Genomic DNA, 18706 nt, shown 5'->3' on the forward strand with positions numbered 1-18706 from the left:
CGCCCGCCCGGCAGCAGCGAGGGCAACTCCCCGCGGGGCTCCGGCCCGGGCCTCACCCTGATTCCTCGAAGAGTCTCATCCTCGGCCAGGGCGAGGCAAGGGAAACCTGTCTGCTTGGTGGCAGTGACTCGAGGCCAGAGGTGGAACCTGCTGCGGGCTGGGTGCCCCGTATCTGCTCCCGTCGTCAGCGATGCCCCATGCATGCCCGGAACCGGCGCCCTGCGTGGGGCTGCGGGCACCCCCACTGGCGGCGAAGGCGTTAACGACACCGTCCCCACGCAGCAAAAGGAAAATTTCATTATGAAGTAATGAGTAATTCCTCCCAGTGAGATGTATTGTTATATCTTCCACTTCAATTTAGAAGCACAGCGGCTCAATTACCTAGAAAATACAGTCAATTAAAGGCTGCTGATTGGACACGAGGACGGATCATCGATCTTGTACTTTCCAATATCGTTCCAGACACCTCATTTTCCCTCCCCTATTAACTGAAAATACTCTTGGCATTACTGCGACCCTCAGCCTATTTACCTGTCGCAGCCAATCTCTGCCCTGTGACCGAGCCGCGGAGAAATTCACAGTCACCCTTTGCCGCAGCATCCTCCAAGAACGGGCGGTTGGGAGGGGGGCAATGGCCACCCAGAGCAGCAAGGGAGAGCGGGGACCGTGTCTGCTGCGGGCGAGCCGCGTCCTACGCTCCCCGTCTCTGCCTCCCCGCTGCCCCCTCGAATAAGCGGGGTTATTCCCTTTATGATGGAAGAGGACACAACGGGTTAAATATGCTCTCTCTCATACACACCTAGATACAGAAATTATATGTACTTGAATATATATATATATATTGTCCTGCGCCCTAACCAATGGCATTTTGCGAACTGGGCATTTCGCAAGGGCAAAGTGGTGCCGCGGTCTTTCCACAGGCGAGCCCGGCAGCAGCCCTGGCCGGGTCCTGCCCCTCGATCGCGACCCACCAGGTGCCTCCGCCTAGCCGGGGAAAGGGGAGTCGTAGACCATCCATGACACCCCGGTTTTGCTGGGGCCCCCCGGCCTTTTCAGCGCTCGGTTCTCTCCGGGTGGGGATTGTATAAGCCACTCGCTCCGCAGCTCCCGGTGTGTTGCACTGGATCTTCTCCTGTCTGCTAAAAGACAAAGTGAGGAGGGGAAAGACTTGGAAAGATCGCTGCCCTTGGACGCTGTTCGCAATTACTATTTCCGGGGGGAAGAAGGGGCAATAATCTATTCGTGAGTGTCCAAAAAGGGCCATCGGTTTCTATGCCCATGAGGACATCTCATTCAGGAAGGGTGGGACAGTCTGCCCTTAATGATTTAAAGTTGGTGACTTTGGATCGGGTTTTAAAAAGCTCTAATAAACTTTTTTTTTTTTTTAATTGGAAAAATATACTCTGTCACGCTCGTGTCTCTTCCCAGCCCTTCATCGGCTATAGGGAAACGCTGCTATTCACTCTCTCTTCTAAAGACAAAAAAATCTCCGGTGTGACAATAAACCAGAGGCTCCTCAGCAATTTAACACAAAGTAGATAGCGGAGGTGTCAACATGTCTTTGTTCTGTCCAGCATTTATTTTCCTGCTTGTTGAACTGTAACTACTAGAAACTGCACGAAGGTGACATTCGTCTTAAAAAACAATTTTACTTTTTTTTTAACAAACACAATAAAAATATGGGTGATATGCTCTTAAAACCTGTCTGTTGTCTTTACCGTTGTTGGTGGTGTTATTGTTGTAGCAAATTATGATAGTGTATTCTTTGGGTTGTTCTAAAATAGAACGAAATAAACCATTTCGGTTTTGGAAGAACCTACTACCCAGCCCGGTGTCTTTTTCTTTTCTTTTCTTTTCTTTTTTTTTTTTATTTTAAGTTGACCCAAATCCAAGCAAAAGCAATGATGAAACCTTCTTCCCAAATACCTGAAGGGGGGGGGGGGTGTCTTGTGAAAGAAATCCTCCTCGAGAAGGAAAAGGGACCAGTGTGAGGAACACATACAAATGCAAAGATTAGGTGTGGAGAAGGAAACACAACACCCAATGCATGAATTTAAAAAAAAAAAAAAAAAAAACGCAGAAAGGAAAAGTCTGAGAGAGAACTGAAGGCTGAAGCACAAAGGAAGGGAAATCGCCTTTGCTCCAGTTTACAGATTAGTGATTGTCTGAAGGAGTTGTGCTCCCTGTCACCTAATCTCTTCCCTTGGCGGCTTGTTAGCGTTTGGCTCGCGGTCTCTGCTCACAGAGCATTATACATTCGATATTCAAAACCCCTCCTTACATATACATCACTTGCTAATTTTGTCAGTGTGTGCACATTTCAGAGACTGATAATAAGACATTGTTATATAAAGGACAAATAGCTCTGTCCCATAAAGAGGCAGAAACTCGTATTTTTTTCCCTGCCAATTCCAGTCTGCCTCTTAAAACTAAAAGTTGGAATGAAAGAGGAGACGGAATGCTGGATTTCTGCTCGAAACGAAGGAGGAGACAAGGGAGAGAAAAGAATACAATTAAACCACGAAAGTAATGTACAGAATGCCAGTGTTTCTTTATAGTAAAGCATTGTTTTTCTCTATAGAGATAACTGGATAATACTGTTCAGCTGAAATCCAGAAACCTTTTGGTTTTGCTGTTTGCTCGTTGTTTTTATTTTCTGAACACTCTCGTAGGTTACATTTTTGCTTTCTTCATGCGCACAAGCCATTTCGTTATCAATATAATGTTTCTTTCAAGTATTTCAGATTTTCCTTCTCCGTCTCACAGGTTTGTGCATACGGTTTGTTGCTGTGATCTGCAGATGCCCCAACCCTTAGTAAGAAGTCTACCCATGGAAAAAAAAAAAAAAAAAAAAAGTCCCAGCTCATTTCTATAGGTTACCGAAGTGACTTTCATTCGAGTTGGTTTTCTTCCTCTTCCGCGCTTAAAATCCTTCTCAGAGATATATCACTAGTTATTCCTTTCCTTCTTCAATTTTTTCCCCCTTGAAATGTAAATCCTTTTAAGACTGAGCTGTTTTTAGTCTTTTTTTGTTTGGTTTTGGGTTTTATTTCCATACGTGTCCACTTGTGGGGAGAGAACACGATTAAATAAACATCGGCTGTAGGTACATTAACTGGAAGAGAAACTCGGGAGAGGGACGAGTTTTTAATAACCCTGAGACGAAGGTTTATCTCGTTAAAGGTACTTCTTCTCTCTGGTCCATGGAAACTGAGGTGGCTTTGCTCAGCACAGAGGGTGTGAAAGTGAGGAAAGAGTCAGTCCTGGTTGTGGCCGAACAGGTAAAATCTGATCCGGAGGGTCTCTGTGCCAGCCCGTTAGACTGGCCGCTGTGGCAAGCCAGGCAGGAGCAGGGGTTGCCCGCGGCGCTGCTGAGTCCATGAGTTGGGGCAGGGTAGAGAGAGGGATGCCTGAAGGCGCACAGCAGTTCTGGTCTCGGGTATGGATGGGAGAGGACCCTGAATGTGTCGAGCGGCCTCAGGGGGGTACTGAAGGGAGTGGCGGCCGAGGCTGATGTGGCTCCGATGCCCATGTGGGAGTAGTAGGGCAGGGGTAGGTGGGACGGGAACGGGTAGGGCAAATTGCCGGTGGCCGCCGCGTGGCTCATCATGTAGGTATAAAACGCCGGGTCAGCCGGGTGAGGCCAGGTCATGGCCAGGCGCTGCCGCTTGTCCTTCATCCTGCGGTTTTGGAACCAAACCTGCGGGGAAAGGGAAGGCGAGAGCCGTCACCCGCCGCCGCCCCACTCCGCCCGACCGCCGGCACCAGTGCCTGCCCCGAGGCGGGAGCGGGAGGGAGCGGGGCCGGCGCCAGCTCTCGCTCCCAGAGGGAGTTGTCATCACGTACGGAGGGATCAGTGAAGCCCCTATAAATCTACAGGGAGACACAGTGAAGCAGCCCTTTTAGGGTGCTTGTTTTCTTTTCTTCTTGCTAGGGCTTGTCCTGCTGACCGCACCTGGCTACGGCCAAACTCGGCAGTTCTGTCTCCTTGCTGCACTTTTGCAGTCAGAACTGCCTGAGATTATTGTTACCGTTTTTATTTTCACGTGCAAATGTTTTTGTAAAGGTAAAGCAAAACGAGATCAAAACAAGATCTGCTGCTGTCTTCCTCGTCTCTCCCCCAAGAGCTGTGCGAAGTTTGGACTGGACTGAAAGGAGTATTAAAAGTAATCTGCTAGGGAGAGGTCGGTTTAGCGGTGCTGGCTGGGATGACTTCGGGAGCCGTATCCTCTCTCCCGCATTGCTGCTTGCTGCAGGATGCGGGCAGGGCCAGGAAAGGGGCGGGAGGGTTGGGGAGGCCGGGGGGAGGGGGCGAGAGAAGGGAGGGTTGTGCTTTCCCGAGTTTTGCAAGGAAGTTTGGCCATATAGATTTATATCGTGCTAATTGGAAACATGTCTGAGCTGTGTGTACCTTGATTGTGGTTTCTGGCAGATTTAGAGCAGCCGCCAATTCACATCTCCGGGGCCTGGACACGTAGTTCTCCCGGTAGAACTCCTTCTCCAGCCGGGCGATCTGCTCGCGGGTGAAGGCGGTTCGGTAGCGGCGCATCTGGTCGCTGGCGCTGCAGGCCAGCGAGCCCTGGGAGCCGCCGCTGCCTCCGCTGCCTTTGGGGTGATCCCCCCCGTCGCTGGGGCTGCCGGCCAGCGCCTCGGAGCACGGTCCTGCGTGAGGAGCCCGGAGCAGAGACACACGCTCGGAGGCGGGCGGACACGGAGGGATGCTCCCCGCTCGTCTCCCCAGTGAGCTCCCTTCTCCCCCCAGCCCTCCCCACTAGCCTTTTCTGTGTCTGTCCGAGTGCGCTGAGGATGCTGTGGAGACATCTGAGAGGGACCGGGGAGAGGCAAGAAGAAGGGGATGCACCACCGGTCCAGGATTTGAAGGGTGCTTATTCACTCTGGCAGGAAGGCTACCTGACTTCTCCCGCCCCCAACACACACAGATATACACACACCGCCCTGGGAGTGTATGCTCGATGTCCCCCCCGCTTGCTTCCCTCTCTGTGAAGCCGGAGGCCGCCGCCGCGGCATCCCCCGACCCTGAGCGGCTCGGAAAGGCAGGTGTGCCCATCGCCCGAGCCGCACGGATCCGCTGCCCCTTCCTCCAGCCCAGCAAGGGCCCAGGAGTGAAGCAGCCGGCAGGCAGGGACCCTGCTTCCTCCGGGGAGGGGTCAGGCCTCGGGACTTTCCGCTCGTCCTCCAAAGCCCAGGATGGGATATTTTCAACGACCGTTTAAGGGAAGAGACAGGGCAGACAGCGCTCTCCGCGCTTCCCGGCTTCTTGAAGTGATGGAGGAATGGGGATGGGGGAAGAAGTGGGTTATTGGGGGCTGGGGGGGGAGCTTACCGGGCTGGGAAGGTGGGAATAAGAAGTGGGGGCAGGGGTAAAAGAGGCCTGGCCGCTTCATTTGCTTTCAAATGCAACTCTTGCTCATTGTCCCCGAGACCAAAGGCAATTAATTCATTGGGACCATTTCCGAGCTGGCGCCACCGAGACATAGAAGTGACAAGGTAATTTGGACCTCTCCTCTTTTTTTTTTTTTTTTCTCTCTCTTTTTTTTTTTTTTTTTTTCTTAACCCAACGTGCAAACAAGGACCTCGCTGCCGCACTTGTGGCAGCCAGGAGTCGGCAAGCGATTTTACGGTCTTTATGGGCACTTCCGCACTCGCCCGGGCACATTTCACCCTGCAAAACCACAAACAGCTCTCGGCCAGAAAACCCGTTTGATCTTGCTTCCCCTTCTACCACATACAAAAAAAACGCGCCCGCGGGAAGGATCGGAAGGGATTTCCTCGAGTATGAACTGTCCAGAGGATGGGGAAGAATTAAAAAATAAAATATATATATGAAAAGGGGAGAGTGATAAGTGGCCTTGCCAAGGGGGTCCTACGGGACAAGCTGCAGACCTGATGCATTCACGACGGGAAGCCTGGCTTCCCTCCAGGGACGCGAGGGCTGCCCGGTGTCGTGTCCTCTGATTCCCAAACAAGCCTCCCCGTGGCAGGAAACTGAGGAATCAGCCAGGAAAGGAGATCCCCACACACACACTCCGGCTTCACTGCCCCTCGCTCCGCTGGCGAGGCAAAGACCACCTCCGGCAGCCCTCTCTACCCCCCCGCCACCCTTCCCCCGCCCCCCCCAGTGCTGCCACCCGCTCCGATACGGGCGGGTGGCTGGAGGCATGGGAAGGAGTTGGGTACCTTTGCTGTGCTGGTACTCGGCGCTCCCCGTGGCGCAGTCCGGGGTGCAGCTCACCTCGATTTCCTCATAGAAATCCGACTCAGTGTCCGAGCTGCTCTGCTGCCCTTTGCTGGAAGGGGGGTCCGGGACGGGGGGCTGCTGTCCGGCCGAAAGCAGTGCTGCCGCCGCCGAACGGTTTTCCGGCATCGTCCCTGTCCCTGGCAACACCTCCACCTCCTCTTCGTCTTCTTCTCCACCACCTTCTCTTCCTCCTCCTCTCTCCCGGGACGACAAGGGGCCAGGTCTGGGGCTGAGGCAGTTCCGATGGATCATCTTCTCCTGCGGCTCCGGAGTGGGGCTCCCCACTGCTTCGGACAAATTAGATACCCTCTTGCCAACTAGAGTGCCAAGTTGTGTCCCTTCCAGAAACATCACCATCTCCTTCCTGGTTTCCATTGTGGCTTTGCTTAAGGGAGGGGGGAAAAAAAATCCAGACCTCTTCCCCCCCTCCCTCCCGCTCCCGCCCCAGCCTTGTACAAACCCAGCAACACTCTCCTGCCAATGCAGAGGAGCAAGCGGTGAGACAGGGTGACCTTGTGATGCGAACGCTACACTCTGCTGTGCTGCTCTGGGAGGGATCACCATTGCCCTCTTCTTTCTAAGCTGTCATTCTCAATGGTGCAGTCGTCATTACAGTACCACCGGTGACGCCACACATTGATTGCCAGTGGATAAATAGAAACGTCTGCCATGGGGAAGATGAAAGGAAGAGCCGGAGCTAATGGGCTAAATGCGTGATGCACCAGGTGTAGAAGCCCGAGATGGAGAGGGAAGTGTGAAAAAGAGATGCATATGGAGCTGAGCTGCAAAGAGGTTGTAACATGCGGAGAGAGTTCCGCAGGGGGAAACCTTTCTTGACAATTAAATAGCCTTTTGACTGCTTTAAGTCACAATCTTGATGTAGAATTGAGGCGAAGATCCTTAGCTGCATCCTGGAAGTGAGAAGATACGTACTCAAGCCTCTTCCTTGGATGCATTATTTATTGCCGGCAATCAGTTTCCGTGTAACTGCATATATAAGGTTTTAAGAATCCTTTGCAAACTTGAGGATAAGGAAACGCACCGCTGACATTTGAATGTAGAAATAGCTTTGACTTTTTGTTCTGGTTCAGTATCGGTTCCTATTCCTATAACAGTTATTGATTTCTATTGACTGAGATTAAAACGTTAGTTTAAATTTCGGAAATGCAGTTACATATTAATTGCGGTTTGCATCTGAAATATACAACTACTTCACTTCTTGTAACTGTAGTTATTCTGCCTAACTGCTGTTTGTCGTTTACTCTTATTTTTTCCTTCCTTTCCATTTGTTCCACGATCCTTGCACTTCTAAGAGGGTTTTACGTCTCATCCCCTTTCTTCTTTTCCGCTAATTGTTTTGCATAAATTATTATCTGCTTTCAGGAGGAAAAACTGCAAGAAGGTCTGCCAAGAATAATTCTGGCTCAGAGGAACGCAAGTTATCAAGGCCAGAGCTTATGCAAGCTAGCAGATGTTGTTAAAACAGAAGCGACAAGGGCGATCATTTGGAAAGCACTTGTCTGAAAATAAGGGACCTTGTACCGGAAATATAGCGGCACACGTAGTCTCTTCGGCGTATTATGATATTTCTAATGAGTGCGGCAAGTATCTGATCTCTAGTTAATATTGACTCACACGTGTAGTGTCAAGTCATTTTCACCATCTGTCGTAACTAGGTTGTTCTAAAATTTTTTCTCAGAGTGTTATTGGCTAGTCAGGTTGCAGAAAGCATTCAACCAATTACGTTCCCAACTCGGTAAGGAATTTACTGGCATATTTGAGGTGACGTTGCTTCGGTGGGGAACAGGCAGTGCAATAGGAAACACGCTGGGATTTTCTGTCCAGCTCTGTGAGCCAGACGGGCACGATGCAGGGAGACAGACGAACAAACAAACAAACAAGTAAACCGGATTCCCGATCCACCTGATGTGAGGATTAAGATGTACTCCCGGCAATAGACGTATTGATTTCAGGGGGATAAACCAGGAATCTTTACAGGGCTACCGCCACCAATCTCTCTCCCTGTGTGGACATGCATGCATGTTTCCACGCACACACACATCATGCGCATATCACGCTCCGGACCGCGTTGCTTTTCATCACAAGTGTGATGCGTCCACTGCTCCGAAGCTTGTCTATTTGTTGAAAACTCATTGCTAAATCCCCTTTTCCTTCTCTCCCTTGCCAGCCTTTAGACCGGTGTGTGCCCTTCCACCACCCATCCCTGCCGCAGCCAGGCACTGCTCCGCGGGCTGTGTGAGCGCGGAGCCGGGGCAGCAGAATCAGCTCTGAGTGCTGGAAGAGCAAGAGGTGGGCGGGTGGGTGGGTGGATGGAAGGAAGGATGGATAGATGGATAGATACACAGAAAGATAAAGCAGTCCTTCTCTGACGCCTGCTCCCACTGGGTAGAGGTGGAAGGTCAGCGCTGCGCGGAGAGGTGCGGAGCTCTGCGGTGGAGCCGAGGCGAAGCGAGGCGGGGGGATCTCGGGCAGCGCTGTGCCCATGTCGCGCTGGTGGCGCTTCCCACGGTTGGCGGCACCGTGTCTGCGCTTTGCTGAGGCGGCTGGTTTCTTGCACCTCCGGGGGGTGTGAAGGCTCGAACTCCCCCGAGGCCCAGGACAACCTCAGCCTTGCGAGGACTCTCACCTCAGCCTCCTTCCTAGCTCAGCCAGGAAGCCATGTCGGAGAAGGCTGGTTATTGTCTGCGGCGGACAGAGAGGATTTTCCCGTTGCTCCAAGTTTGAGGGCAACAAGAAGAGGTGTATTCATGTCTCTTTCTAAATAAAGCAGTAACCGAGAGCTGAATTCAGAATACGAAGCAGCGCTCCGAGAGCAGACGATGGAGAGGACTGTGGGGAGATTAACGGGAAATCTTGTGTCTGGCAGATTGGAACCCTGGGAATGGTTCCCGTGGATTATACTGGCCGGTCCCCACATTTTTTTACCATTTTCGTTTACGAGACACTGCTGCCTCCTTCCTCATCCCATTCTTAATGCGTTCCCACCAGGATGCCACCCATCATGTACCTCGGGTCGGAGGTTTTGTTGAGCCCGAGATACTGATCATTACCACAGACGCAGCAACACAAGCTGCGGAACACCCACGCACGGACCGACGCACAGTCCCGCACACATACACACGCAGTTATTTGCTCAAGGTAAACACAGTGAGTTAAAGGCCCGAGTAGAATCTAAGGAAAAAAAAAATATGGACTCGAAGTTTTGGGTCGATTTATATTGGACTAGTAAAGACTTCTTAAAATGTCTATTTCTACATCCCCCAGGAAGAGTATAGCCGCGCCAGCCCCTCGCACGCCGACAAACCTGTGTCGCGGCGTGGCAGAGCGAGGAGCCCCGTCCCACTCCCCGCCGCGGCGGCGGAGCTTTGCCTCGCCAGGAATGCGGGGTCCGGCGCTTTCCCTTCTGTCTAGTGTTTCCCACAGATCTGTCAAGCCCGATTTGGAAGGAGACTCCCTCATTTGGCATTAATTTCCAGGCAGATTGGAAAGTGTATCTCTATAGGGTTTTCTTTTTTCTTTTTCTTTTTTTTTTTTTTTTCATTTTCCCCTGACTGTTCCAGATCGAGTTTTAAAACCTATTAAGTCTCTCTCGCTTGTTTGGTCACAGCCAGGATGTCATGACTTTCCTCAAAACTTTTAAAACTGATTTATTTCTCCGAGTTTACAGCTTCCTTACTGATACACGGCCGAAGCGAGATCAGGGCGACCCCGTTCAAAAGGGTAATATACCGATTTCAGCGTTACCTCCGATGAAAGTGCCCCGTATATAAAAAGCAAACGAAATACTCCCCCTTCCCAGAACAAGGAAATAATAGGGGACATCAAAACATTGCTAGAGTGATATGCTCAAAAATCAGGTATTTCTCTTGAAAGTGCTAAGCCTGGAGAAGGAAAGACACATCGCACACTCCTTGCCCGCGGGGTATTTATTTTCCTTTGCCGGTCAACAGTATGTCAATAACTTTTGACCGGTACTGTCCAATTACGACTGGTAACCCATCATGCATCTTCAGTTTCTCTAACAAACCAAGTCTTGCCGTCTGTAAAAAAGGAAGAAAGTTTTTAAATGCTGCGGAACAACTTAGTGTCGCAAAAACTTATATACAGTACAAATGTGCGACGAAACCAGAAAGCCTATGGGTAGTGTTAACAATAATGGCGTAATTATCACTGTTTTATTAAGGTTATTTTTTTACGACATGGTTAGAGGTGGGAGCTTTGGAGAGAAGAGAATAATAGGCGCATTATTCTGTGGTGTAAAGACAAGCCGGAACAATGACAGCACATACCACGTAAGTGGCGTTGAGGGGAGAGAACAGAGCCACGAGTGGGATACGCCTAGAAGAGCATGTAATGGTATTTACAGGAACCGATCCAAGACATGATTCTGCCTCTGAGTAGCTCTGAATGTCGGATCCCGTCATCCCCACGCAAGACATCTGCCTGTTCGTGACTTTTTTTTTACCTGATGACTGCCGGAAGCAGCGTGTCCCTGCCACCACAGGAGGAGCGGGAGACTTCTGCCTTGTTATATGAAAACCGGGGGGCAGGGGGGAAGAAGGGCCCGATTCCCACTCCTAGGACATTCAGGACAAGTTTGTCCGTGGAAACTAGATCTGCTACTTTACTGGCTGCGCTGAGTAAATCGTGCAGGAATTTGGGCTTTCGATTTCAATTGGTATCGCTTCCAGACTCGTCGAGAGCCATAAAAGTGCGGCAATCTTTTAAAGTTAAAATAAGTAGTAGAAAGACGATCTGCGTGGAAAACTCCCTGATTTGAAAGCAGAAGAGTATTTATGGCGTGAATTTAATCCGGTAGAAAGCACAGATAAGTTAAAATCGTCAGCATTTCAGTGGCTGCCGTCACAAGGCTTTTTTAATGATTGTTTTCTATATTTAATTTAATACGAATTGAGCTCTCAGCCTTTCCCACTCTGCATCTTGGCGAAACCCATTCGCGGGTCCCCGCGTCCCCTGAGACCTGATCCGCCTCAGCATCTCTTCCAGAAGCACTGAGGGGTCTGAAGGGGTCTCTGAGTGCCCGAAAGAAAAGCCTTAAGGGAGAATGTAGTATCACCAAGAGAAAACCGCAGGAATGTCAGAGGCGAACACATAGCCTTTCACGGCATTTAATATTTTGCTCCAGACGTACAACGGCGTTCGGTGTTTTGCTAGCGTTTTCCTCCTGTACCCAAACTCGCCTCTTTTATTCCTATTGTATTCCTATCCTTCGCCTCCAGCAGTCTCAAGACCTGGAGCTAACCTAGTGGGAGGAAAACTCACCCTCCCGAGCTGGTGTTAAGGCTCGGTTTGCTGAAACTCCGTGTCACGTTTTATTAAAACAAACCTGCGGCCCAGGCGGGACTGAGAGAAGCGGTGCTGCCGGTCGGGACCCCCACCCCGCCAGGAGCCCGCCCCCATCACCGGGCCACCGCACCCCGCCATTCCCCGCGCCGTCGCCCCCGGGCAGGCGGCAGAGCCCCCGCAGAGACCGTCTCTCCCGTCCTTCCTTCCCGGAAGGAAATGGCTGAAACGGGGGGTGTTTGCAACGCACGGTGTCATCTGTGCCTGCTGTAAACAAGCGGCGCATGGTCAGAGGCAGCGACTGTCTGCGCCCTCTTGCAGTTCTTCGCTTTCCAGCCCTGCTGGTAGCTTTAGGCCTGGTTCTGCTCCAGGTAGGCCAAATCCCGGTATTTTCACAGAGCTGAAGATTTTTTTTTTTTTTTTTTACACGGAGCCTTATCCGCATGTGTGGAGAAGGATGTAGCTGTGGTTGAGAGTATTGGAGACTGACTCTAAGAGATGGAAATTTAATCCCTCTGCCTAGAGAAAATTGATGTAAAACTCACAGCTCATGCATCTGCTGGGTCCTGCGCACTCCTCGGCTCTAGAGAGGAGGTGAGAAATCCCTATGGAGGGTTCCTTTGGAGATACAGCTATCCAAGGAGTACAGGATCTGCTGAGGGACTTCTCATAGTCGGCGAAATGCCAGAAGTGGGTATCTCACTCCAGATACCCAACTGTGTGCCTCTTGTAATGAAAACATGATCTCCTCTTTGATCAGAAAAGGATCAGTGTTGACCCTGTGAGAACAAGCTACAGATGTGTTTAAAGATATTCTGCCTAGGACGACAAGGAATGGAAAGTTGTATACAGAACAAACAAATGAAAATGAGGAGAAAAAAAAAAAAAAAATATATATATATATAAATAAAATAAATAAAAAACCAGAACAGGCATCTCAATGGAAAATCCCTCACTCTTCTCTGAGGCTGAGTGTCCCAAGAGCAGTGGTTGCACTGATGCAGAAAGCTTGTTCAGTTTTTGTCCATCTCTGCCTCGTTCAAATTCTTCCCAAAACAAACACAATAAAAACTCAAATATGGACCTGGAAGGCATGTTGAAATAAAATCTTATCTAGTTTTTACTATCAAGAGTCAAACGTTAACCCCGTAACCTCCAGCCTCACCTTCTTGAAACTTCATCAGCTAACCAAGCTGAGAGGGCATCAGCATTTATCATGGTGCATCCTACCAGCAAGTTTGGCTTCCTGGTTTATTTTTGGCTTGACATCTCTGTACACGGCCATCGGGGATGAAGATGTATATCCGTATGATAGATCTGTCCCAGAAAAATAAAATGTGCATTCTGACTCCCTGAGCAGTGGCCAAATGCTTCAGCACTACTGCCTGGCTCAGAAAAGCTGAGGTTTGCATCATGGGTGCTGGCTCCACAATGCCTGACCACTACCTTTCCATCCCCTGTCTGTTAAACCTGTGGTCCACAGGACAAGGATAGAGGTGAGCATGGAGCAGCAGGGAATGTGCACGGAGCAAAGCTGGTGAATCAGACTAACTGTTCTGATGTGGATCCTTTTCCCATGGCCTGTTCTTACCCTTTGCACACTCAGAGTTCAGCTCTGAGCACACCATGTACGTCATGTCTCAGATGACCATTTGGCTGATGAGATAGTAATAAGGGCAAAAGCAGAGATGTAGGGAACTTTCATGGCAAGTCATCGGCTTCTGCCAGAGATCACTGGGTTCAGCTCAGGAATAAGTAGGAAATTCTGAGAGTTTGTCTACGTATATATATGTATATACATATAAAATCTATAAACAGGGCAAACAAAATATCTGGAAGCAGATTAATTTATGTTCTTTCTCCTCCTTTTTTTTTTTTTTTCTCCTCCTTGTTTGATGCATTTTTATGAAGAACCTAGAGATTTTGCTGGAACTACTGGCTGACTTCTAATCCTGTCTACCATTCTGTAGTATCAATAGTTTCTGAAAGACACAGCAGCTGAGTTTTACAGTCACCGAGGGCCAGAACCAGTGAAAGGATGAAGTGGCCAAGGAGCAGAACTTGAGTTACCTATCACTGTAACAGAACTGCATCAACCCCTTGAGGCTCATCTTTCAGGCCTCCTGCTTCCCAGGCTGAGCTGAATGAGGAGCAGATCCTTACAGATCCCAAGGTGGGTCCAACCTTGACCATACTGCTCCCACAGTCAGAAAGAAAATTGCAGCCCACATGGACAACTAGCAAGTCGAAGTGTCTCACCGGAGCATGGGACATCCAGGTGTTCCCATGGGATGCCTGGGATACAGGGGGCATGCTGGCACATGGGGAGAGCCCCTGCAACTCCAGGGAGGCTGATTTAGAGATTATAATGTTCCTGCTGGAAACTGGGAGTGTATCGATATTGTGCGGAGAGAAAAATCGGGACATATTTGTGCAATTGCCTGTTGTATTGCCTGAGAATGGGCGTGAGAAAGCATAGCCCAGCGAAGCCCAGCTGCCTGGGTATTCGCTGTTTCCGAAAGACGAAATGAGCACGTACTGGGAAACCGCGGCAGAGAAAGGCAAGGACTTGTTTCTTAGGCAGGGCAGCAGGGCACGGGGCACGGCTAATTACATGAAAGCTGCAGCCGGCAGCCATGGCACACAGACGGGGTCACCTACTCACACCACGGCTTCCATGACTAGTGTGTCCCATGCCGGACGGCTCTATTTCTCAGCCGGCTTGGAGCACACGCGTTTAGAGACTCATATCCCACGAGTTAATCCCGAAGTCCCAGGCAAGTCGCTTTGACAAAGGAGACAAGGAGGGAACAAGACCCAGCCCCCGGGCGTGTGGGGATCCGGGAGAGGACGGGGTCCCTGCCTTTCCCGGTTAGTTCAGCCTGCGCACAGCCTCCCGCCCCGCCCCTCCCCGGCCGCATCCATCCTCCCCGCAGCGCCAAGCGTGGCATTCCCCACCCCGCGCCTCCCTCCCGCCGGCGGTCCCCGGCTGTGATCACCGCGGCCCTACACTAACTGCTGTCTTCTTGCGCCCCCCACTGCTGATGGGCCGCAGAGATGAAAGCCAGACCGCTCGCCGCTCCTTTTTCTTTTTTTTTTTTTTTTTTTTTTTTTCCCCTGCCAGGAAAGCGTGTGGGTGAAGGAACAAGACAGGCAAGCAGCACCTCCGACGGCTCCCGGGAGCGTCCACCCGCCTTTCTTCCGCGGGCAGGGAAGAAGCCACCGGGGCAGCGGCCTCCCGAGCTGCCCGGAGGCACGAGCACCGCCCGACGCCTCCCCCACCCGGGGCCACAGCTCTGCAGCCCTCGGCTAATTCACTGGTGCATTCACAGATTACATCATCCTCACCATCGTCATCCCTCAAGGTCAAGAATATTTTACCCCGTCCAACTTAAAACAGTTGGAAAACACGCCCATGGAGATAAATCGCTCTTGCAAGTAAAACCTGTAGGCGATGAACTCAGACAGGTCCGTCTGGGGAGGTATCCGCGGAAAGTCGTGACACATGGCAGCAGGTTGACGGGAACAGCCTGGTCCTCTCTGCCGCCCTCGGAGGGTCTCCGAAAAATCAATGTTTTCCACAGGCGGCCAAGGGTTTAGATGTGCCGAGCCTGGGTACAATCGAAATAAATATGCCTCCATGCTTTAATCGCCTTCGTCGATTTCTTCTAAGACATAATATGCGGTCCCTCTTTAGATCCGTGGTGTGTGCCATATACCACATCTTATCCCATAGGTATATATGTATATACATACAGGAATACACACGTATTTATGACTACCTGTATACAGACACGTTCTTCCCGTTCTTGTTCTCCCATTAAAATCCAGTTTCAAAAAATCTGCTCAAACCCGGAAATACTACATCGATGCGCCAGTACATGCCTCCTACGATGGGTACACGGCAACCTGTAGGAGTTTTTCATTTCCAGTCTATAAAACTCGTTTTGAATGCTTTTAGTCTTGCTGCCAACCAGCAGGGGGAAAAAAAAAAAAAAGAAAAAAAAGGTAAAAAAAATTATCAAAGCATGTGGAACACATCCCATGCGCTATACCTTTCTTTCAATTTTTCTAGCTAGCCCCGTAGGAAACACGACTGATTTTACGAGATTATCTTCCTTCCTTGGGCATCACTGTAGCAAGATGGTTCGGCGGGGAAAATTTTGAAACACCTTTATATTTGAGGGTTTCTGACCCTATAGCTCTTCCACCTAGGAGGGGACCATGGAAAGGATCAAGAAATGCAGTCCCTACCAGTGGTTTAGGGAGAGTGGACACCAAGCCGGGAGCCCTAGGGAAGAGGGGTGCTCCAGTGGGCGAGGGGGGTGATCCGAGGTCGGGAGGGTGATGGCACCCGCCGCCGCGCACTCCCAACCCTGGGCGGGAGGCGCAGGCCGGTCCCTTGAGCAGAGCCGGGGTCCGGCAAACGCGAGTGGAGGCACTCGCGCTTTAAACACGTTTCTACTTTTTCTTCTGCATGGCAGCAGGTTGATGGGCCCTTGAGACGCACGAAGTCCGCCCACCTGCGCCGGTTTACGGAGAGTCACACTTCGCTAGGGTATCCCGATCCCTTTCCTAGCTCACAGCTCCCCAATCGCAAATAAGGACCCTGTGATGACAGAAAAAAAAAAAAAAAAAAAAAAAGAAGTCTGATCGTCTTACTCCTGCTTCCCAAATATGTTTCGTTTCTGTCACTGCAGTTCTTCGACAAAAGCCCAACCTATCTTTTGGAAGCAGTGTGTTCCTCGCGAAAAAGAAAGGGGGCCGGGGGGGGGGGGGGTTGGGAGCGGGGAGGAGGACAAAACCCCTCACAACTCGGAGAGAAAAAGTGCACTAAAACGTTGTGAAGAGGGAAACACTTCCTGGCATCCAGGTTGGGTGCAGGAGAGGCACACTGCAAGTGGCGTGAAGCTAAGAGAGTGCCCTCCCAAACACTTCCCCAGTGCGGGAAAGGAGCATGCCTGGGAGCTGCAGAGGGGAGACCCTGTAGGTCTCGCGGTTTGTCCCCTCAAGGGCGGCTGGACACGCGTGGCTTTTGCACTGGAGAAATCAAACCACAAACCCACTCTGATCGAGTAACAACGAGCTCCAGGCAGAGTGGTCTGCGCTCGCTGCCCGCCGTGCCCCGCAGAGCACCCTCTTCCGGGGCAGCGGGAGGGAAGCCACCCGCCTTTGCGGGAGATGGGGTATTTTCAATTGCCTGAACGTCAGTATTGCACGCATTCTCCCAAGCAGAGACAGCGAGGCTGGGGCTCGAAACTCGCGGGCCTGTAGGCCCCTGCCGTGTTTTTTTTTCCCACCGGGCGCTGGCACGGAGGGCCCTGGGAAAGGCACCATCCCCGGACCCGCCGCGCCGCTGGTCCCGGCCGGAAGGGATCGATCGATCCTGGGAGTCCGCAGTAGCTCCCGTGTCCTGCGTCCCCCGGACTCGAGCACAGCGCTGCGGGATGGGTAGTCCCCTTTGGAATAGGGGCACTATCGTCTATAAGCGACCTTCTTGCAAGAGGAGGAAGCACACCAGCTCTGCAGCGGCCTTAGAATGCAGAAGGGTAGGGAGAAATCTCTCTTCTCAACTCTTGTCATCCTCCACTGCGCTGTTCCTGGAGCTATTCCCCACACCCCCTCAAGCTGGCAGCCACGAGAGGATGTGGCTGGCCCCCCAAGGCCATATTTTCCCCACTGGGACTCAGAGTACTCCGAATGTAGAAAAGATCATCACTGATGCTGTTAATATAAAGAATCATATGAACATTCCACTCGTCTGAAGCTGCAGGAGTATCCCTGGGTTCAACATCCTCGATATCCCATCAATAGCTCCATTGTCTCCTTGGCCAGTCGGCAGCATTCTCTTGCCCCAGGAGCACTGAGGGTAATGGGCCAGGGCTCAGACTGTGCAGCTGGCCTCAGTGCCAGTCAGCCCAGGGCCTGGCTTCTGTTATCAGCCAACTTCGGGTGTGGCAGCAGGAATGACCTGCCTCCCCTGCACGCCCTTCTCCCTCAAATGCCAAAGACTCCAAACCAGAACTGGTTTGCTTTACACTGCCTAAGAAAAGACTGATTTCCATACCGTTGGTGGGGTTGGAAAACTTTCTGTCCTGTTGTTGGCATCCCCCAGCAGAGCATGGAGGGGAAGTACCAAAACCATGTGTGTCCGAGGTGGCTGCCACACGCAGCACAGAGCAATAGCCATTTTGACTTTTTTTTTTTTTTTTTCTTTTTAATGACAACATCGCTGTGTGTGCTTGTATAAATCCTCGGTGATTTCACAGCTCCCCATGGTAATATCACCAGGCTGACTCTTATGATTTCCTCCACGCCTGCACAGTTTTAGATTTATAGGTCTCTTACATACTCATTCACAGAAATAAAAAGGGTGGGAGTGGAGAGGACTTGATTTCTGGCTGCTCTCTGAGATTTCCATGCCAGATCCATGCAAGATTGAAGGCTTTGGAAATGTGGGATTGTAAACCAACCCCTTAGCTGATTGCACCACATTAGGGAGTTAGGCACACACACATGCACACACAGTCATGCCTAAAGAAGGGTTAAAAGTTGTTAAAGTGTGTGCTGTGAAGGGAAAAAATAAAGAAAAAAAGGCCCTCAAACACCAAAAAACCCCAAACAGTCTTGAAAGAATCTTTGCATGGCAGATGCATTAATCCCGTGTAATAACCACTCTGGTGCCTGCTAGGTCAAAACTCTCCCAGAGCTAAGAAATCTGAACTTTGTGTGGATTAGGATGAAATCAAATGGGTATATCAGCATGAAAATTGGACAGTGGAAGAGCAGCTGCTGGAGAGAGGCAAATAGTCTGAGTTATCCAAAGTTTAGGGCTCAATCCAGCCATCACCTGCTGAAGGGAAACAGATGCAAATGGTGAGGATGACAGACTCAGGAAAGAAGTGTCCTAAACCTCACAGCTCTTTGAGCAGCAGGGAATTCTCTAACTCACCTCTCCCTACAGGGATGTAATTCTGCTCTCTTTACTCCTCCATAGCTGTGTGTTTGCTGAGTATTTTCTGGCTGATAGCACATTTTGAGAGAGTTTTTTTCTACATCTCCCGCAAGAAATGTCTTTGCAGCAGAGCTCCATGGGGAAAATGCTCAAGAAGACGGCAAGTG

At 50.8% G+C, this 18706-nt stretch overlaps 1 protein-coding gene across 2 annotated transcripts; it reads right to left on the reverse strand.

Annotated features, from left to right (window-relative positions):
* Nucleotides 1-3169: 3169 nt before the first annotated feature.
* On the reverse strand, nucleotides 3170-6957 carry EVX1 (even-skipped homeobox 1). Of its 2 annotated transcripts, XM_065833052.1 has the most exons (4): nucleotides 6730-6957; nucleotides 6199-6639; nucleotides 4412-4662; nucleotides 3170-3700 (listed from the first exon to the last, which is right to left on the reverse strand). In XM_065833052.1, the coding sequence occupies exons 1-4, from the start codon at nucleotides 6821-6823 to the stop codon at nucleotides 3170-3172; spliced, it is 1317 nt and encodes a 438-aa protein (XP_065689124.1). In that variant the 5' UTR covers nucleotides 6824-6957. The 2 variants fall into 2 exon arrangements, with proteins under 2 accessions (XP_065689124.1, XP_065689123.1); XM_065833051.1 differs by lacking the exon at nucleotides 6730-6957 and having other exon boundaries at nucleotides 6199-6634.
* Nucleotides 6958-18706: the final 11749 nt, after the last annotated feature.

The sequence above is a fragment of the Patagioenas fasciata genome, chromosome 2 (genome assembly GCF_037038585.1).
Source record: "Patagioenas fasciata isolate bPatFas1 chromosome 2, bPatFas1.hap1, whole genome shotgun sequence".
Classification (NCBI taxonomy): Eukaryota; Metazoa; Chordata; class Aves; order Columbiformes; family Columbidae; genus Patagioenas; species Patagioenas fasciata.

Excerpts from the sequence above, each read along its gene's own strand:
- EVX1 (XM_065833052.1), bottom strand. The coding sequence starts at position 6,823 with ATGGTGATCCCTCCCAGAGCAGCACAGCAGAGTGTAGCGTTCGCATCA. Across the intron at positions 6,640-6,729 it reads TCCTCTGCATTGGCAGGAGA|CCACAATGGAAACCAGGAAG; the intron begins GTGTTGCTGGGT and ends CCTTAAGCAAAG. Across the intron at positions 4,663-6,198 it reads CGAGTACCAGCACAGCAAAG|GACCGTGCTCCGAGGCGCTG; the intron begins GTACCCAACTCC and ends CTCCTCACGCAG.